Raw genomic sequence first — 5,000 nt, forward strand, 5'->3', positions numbered from 1 at the left:
ACCCTCCCTCTACCCCTCCTTCCTCCTCCTCTACACAACCCCCTTCCTACCTTCTACCTTACCCCTTCCCTTCCCTCCTTCTACAGAGGACGTGCGATTTCCGCTTCCCTCTGGAGATGGACGAAGAAACATCAAAAGTCTACCGCGAAGCAAAGTACTGCGGTCTCTCCTACACGTTCATTTCCTCGTGGTGTCTGATGCTGGTGTTCGGGACCGTGGCCGCTGGGGGTATCGTGGCCGTGGGGTTCTTAGATCCCAAGATGCTACAGTACCAGATCGTCGGTATCATCCTGGCGATCGTCTTCGGTGAGTTGTTCGTCCGGGTCTTGGGGTCGAAGCTGCTTCGTGTTTGGTTCCGTGTGGGTTGGATGACGCGAGGTTTATGTTATTTGTTTATTTATTGTTGATTATGATTATTACTTATTGTTATTATTATTATTATTATTATTATTATTATTATTACTATTATTATCATTTATTGTATTGTTATTATTTTTTATTATTATTATGTCTTTATTATTATTATTATTATTATTATTATTATTATTATTATTATTATTATTGTAATATTATAATAATAATAATTATTATTATTATTATTATTATTATTATTATTATTATTATTATTATTATTATCATCATCTTGGTGTCTTATTTTTGTCTTAGTTTCTTATTTGAGTAATAAATGAAAAAGGTGAGAGCAAGAAAGTCAATATACGAATATGTCAGTAAATGTGTAATGTACATGAAATAGACAAAACATCAAAAGAAAAATAATTGAATTAATAATGGCAGGAATGCACAGGATATAGAAATAAACACAGTAATATGAACAATTAAATTCAGCTAAGTAATGCTACAACGTTGCATAAAAAGTGTGCATATGTGTGTGTGTGTGTGCGTTGTGCGTGTGCGTTGTGCGTGAGCGTGTGCCTGTGTGTGTGTGTGTGTATGTGTGTGCGTGTGTGTGCGTGTGCGTGCGTTTGTGTCTGTGTGCGTATATATACATTTGTTAACCCATTTTGCAGGAGTGGGCTTACCGGTATTCATCGTATTTTGGGTCTGCGTGCAGAGGGAGGCCCGAGATATTCGTCGCCAGTACCGGGTCATGAAGAATAAGGAACAAGTCTACAAGGAAGAGAACAACGCGCTCACCGATGACATGAAGAAAAAGAACAACCAGAAAGACGAGGAAGAGAAGGAAGTAGAGAAGAACAAGAATGACATAAAGGTTGATGTTGAGAGTCCCAGGACACCTGGGGCCGGATACTCAAAACAACCCGTAAGTTACAAGGTCGAGGACGTTGTAACCGCCTTACAACATTGTAACTTACGAAGTCCTTACAACATTGTAAGTGACCCATACTCAAAAAAAAATTACAATGTTGTAAGCACATTGTAAGGCTAATGTCAACATCGTAAGTCAATTCCCTAGGCTGCCAAGAGAGGGCACATCGGTAGGTGATTGACCAATCAGCAGTCAGCCTCGTAGACGTAACAGCCAATGAGAAGCCACAAATCTCAGCTGTTTTATCACCGTGCTACACCAAAGGTAAACAACGCCATGGAAGGTCTAACTCAAAAGAAAATAAGGCCAAATTTCTCAGACGAAGAGATGTTGGCTTTAATAGAAGCTGTGACAACGAAGAAGAATGTGGTTCTGGGTAAATCAGATAACAGAATAATCGCACAAGTGAAAAATAACGCCTAGGAGAGTGTGACTAAGGAAGTGAGTCTTGTCGCTCGCGTACCGAGGAATGTGAATGTAGGGCGTAGGAAGTTCGCAGACCTAAGAGCAGCTTGGAAAAAAGGCAGCACAAGAGGAAAAACACATGGGAGGAACAGGTAAGATTTCAAAAGTAAATTTTGTTCTGTACATTCTTAAGGTACCGCCAACATGAGTTGTTGAAATTAGTCACAAGTGCTTGAAACTTATCCTTTATAGTTAGAGTATAGGAAAAACAGTACATGTCATATAATAACTTTATATTCTTGTCACAGAATAGTTGAAGTAGGAGTGAGTACCACTTTTTTTTTATTATTATCTAAATCATGTCATGGATATTTTTTTAATATCCATGACATAGTTACTCAAAGTAATGTAAGGGTAATATCAAGTGCAATATGATAGTACACTCACTGATGCATAACACAATATGGAGATAAAGCATATTATCATAAAGAAAATAGAATGTAGAAATATCGTAGTAATTGCCTATGCATTTCCCTTATATGAAAAAATCTAGAAATTTGATTAAACAAAGGCCAACAATATAGCATAAAGAATGGTAATATTAAATGTATAATCTTAATTGTTTGGTATTATTTAGTTTCTGAGTGTTTATTGATTTTAAAAATAACTTATTTCCTGAAACATCTACAATTATAAGAACAATTTTCACCATATGATCATCCTTCACAGATGTAGTCTAATGGATGGATTTTTTGAAGTAAATAAAATAAATATGACTCATCAAGTAAATAATAGCAGTATTACATGTCGGATCTTATTCGTTTTGCATTATTATTATTAGTTTTTAATACATAGGAATAGTCATTTCTTAAATCAACTTCATAAATGTATTCTAATAGGTATTTATTTTTTGACTTAATTAAAAATAGCAAACTTGACTCATCAAGTTGCAAATCATACATAAATAAATATCAGCTTAATAATTCAGATCACATCATAACATAATTATAATATTGGATTTAACATTGCTTACTCAGGCATAAAATGATTTGTATGCTGATATATGTCGGTTTAGGAGTTTAATACATGTGTTGTCTTATCAGACTCAAGAAATGTATATTATAAAAATTAAAATATAGATTTGCATTTTTTAGATGTTGCAGAACCAACTCCTGGGCCATCTGGGATAGCATCTCAGGTCATAACAGACTCGAAAGTTGTTGTAACATTGGATGAGGGCACTCCAGAGGAGCAAGAAATGACAATATCCATTGTGTCAATGGACCACACTTACTCTTCAAAATTACCTCCTTTTTTAATAGAAGACAGTGACGCTCAGGATGGAGGTAGCAGGCATGGTCATAGCAGAAGATCAGAAGAAAGGAGAATTTTGCCTGGCATGCTTCAGATACAAGCAAATATAGAAATTCACTTGAAACAGCTTGTAAGTTCAGTAAAAGACATTGCATCAGCATTACAAACAATTGCTGGTGTTATAAAAGATAAGGCATAAGTTCTTATTTTTATCAAATGATGAAATATTTTAGTTTTTCTCCCATTCAATTCTAGTCTTAATCTACCCATTTATAGTACACAGTTGACATTAATTTGTGATAGGCATTTGTACTTTTAACAAAGTCATAATGTTAAGTTATTGCTTGAGAGACTAAGTCTAAAATAAGTCTTTATTTCGGAGTTCCTTTATTTCTTCAGTACAGACTAAGGCAAAAATCCATTATATATTATTTATTTTTTGTTCGCATTAATGTTTGCACTGAGGTTGTGAAAATTGTATTTTGGTTTTATGATATAGGTTAAGACCATATTATCCAGTTTGGAAGAATCATATTTTTATAGGGAGGGAATTCAGGATCTTATTATTTTTTTAGGAAAAAAATGATTTTCATTTTTTTCAAAATTCTGACAGGTGCACTGTTTGGTTTCTGCATAGGTTATATATTTTCCGTTTAGGTTAAGGAAGTAACACATTTTTGTTGTTTACACATGGCAATAATAAAGTTAAACTATAATAGTTCTGCTGTCAATTAAGATTGATTTTATTTGTTGATACTAAGACAGAGCTGTATTTAAGTTTAATTTATTTTTCTGGTTTTGATGTTGTAGGCTGAGGAAGAAAGCAAATATATACTTATTGCTATTCTAATATTTATGGTTAACATACCAGTAGTAATTAAGCTTTGAGGGACAGCTTTACTCGTATTTTAAAAATGTTATATTTCTTTATTTGTACATTTATATGTCTGAAATTACTTGCTTCCAAAGATTTTTGTTTATTTCACTTCTAAGGCAACCCAACTTTGGTTGTGGTCTGTCTTGTGGTCATAAAGCACCATGACAAAAATATGTAACTTACATTTTGTACTTTTGAGCAATATTGCTTTGTATGTATGTGTAGATACTTTCATATTATTTTTGTGATGTATCATTATGGTATTTTTCTTACCAGTCTTATATTTTTATAATCACAGTCTGAAATAAAGTTTTACTTTTTAATGCTTGATTATAATTACCCTAGATCTTGAATAACAGTTATTTCTTCTTGCATATTCAAACTACTACTTATTCAATTTTAATGTGCATTGATAAGAGTTCCATCAATAAAAATAATTCAAGTATACAATGATTCATACAAAAAAAAAAAAAAAAAAAAAAAAAAATAGAGAAGTAAAATCACTACTTCCAGGATGTGGTAGTATGTATGTAACCTAGTTCTTCCTGAGTATAGGTCCAACATCTCACAGAGCCTCAAAATGTCATGTCTTGGAAATCCGTAGTACCGCAGTAACTGGTTATCATTAACATGCAAAGGGGTTCCTATAATGTCTTTCACGCTGTAAAGCTCGATCATGAAAATAAGCAGCCACCCACTCCATATTGGGTGTGTCGTCTGTCAACACTGTTAGCACTTGCAATATGTTTAAATCACAACAATTAAGTAAAGAAGGCAAAGAAAACACTGAATATCTAGATTTTCCGGTGTATTAAATATATAAAACGGCAGTGTGTAGTCAAATGAAGGCTATATAAGTTATGACGACTATGCAATCGAGATATAAACAATCACTATATCCGGTTTGAAACGCTTACAAGAGCTCCCGAGCAGTTGTAACTTACAAGGTACTTTACAATGTGTGACGTCATAACATGGCGGCTATTTTTGTTTCGAGTATGGCCCTCGGAGGAGTTACAACATTGTAACTGCTCCGATGTGAGATACAACATTGTAAACTGTTTTGAGTATCCCGCCCCTGGAGATGATGACGTCGAGTTGTTGATTGATAATGTT

At 34.0% G+C, this 5,000-nt stretch overlaps 2 protein-coding genes across 2 annotated transcripts in view; both read left to right on the plus strand.

The window, feature by feature from the left end:
* The window catches only part of LOC125032864, a 6,732-nt gene extending 5,021 nt beyond the window's left edge, over positions 1–1,711 (plus strand). The window contains exons 4-7 of the mRNA XM_047624250.1: positions 87–306; positions 1,029–1,261; positions 1,436–1,457; positions 1,608–1,711. Coding sequence (XP_047480206.1) covers positions 87–306; positions 1,029–1,261; positions 1,436–1,457; positions 1,608–1,711 — 579 coding nt within the window. The remainder of the gene's footprint in view (positions 1–86; positions 307–1,028; positions 1,262–1,435; positions 1,458–1,607) is intronic.
* On the plus strand, positions 1,291–4,272 carry LOC125032926. Its single transcript, XM_047624319.1, has 2 exons — positions 1,291–1,845; positions 2,848–4,272. Exons 1-2 carry the CDS (start codon positions 1,833–1,835, stop codon positions 3,204–3,206), a joined length of 372 nt encoding a protein of 123 aa, XP_047480275.1. The 5' UTR covers positions 1,291–1,832; the 3' UTR covers positions 3,207–4,272.
* Positions 4,273–5,000: the final 728 nt, after the last annotated feature.

This window comes from Penaeus chinensis, chromosome 15 (assembly GCF_019202785.1).
Source record: "Penaeus chinensis breed Huanghai No. 1 chromosome 15, ASM1920278v2, whole genome shotgun sequence".
Classification (NCBI taxonomy): Eukaryota; Metazoa; Arthropoda; class Malacostraca; order Decapoda; family Penaeidae; genus Penaeus; species Penaeus chinensis.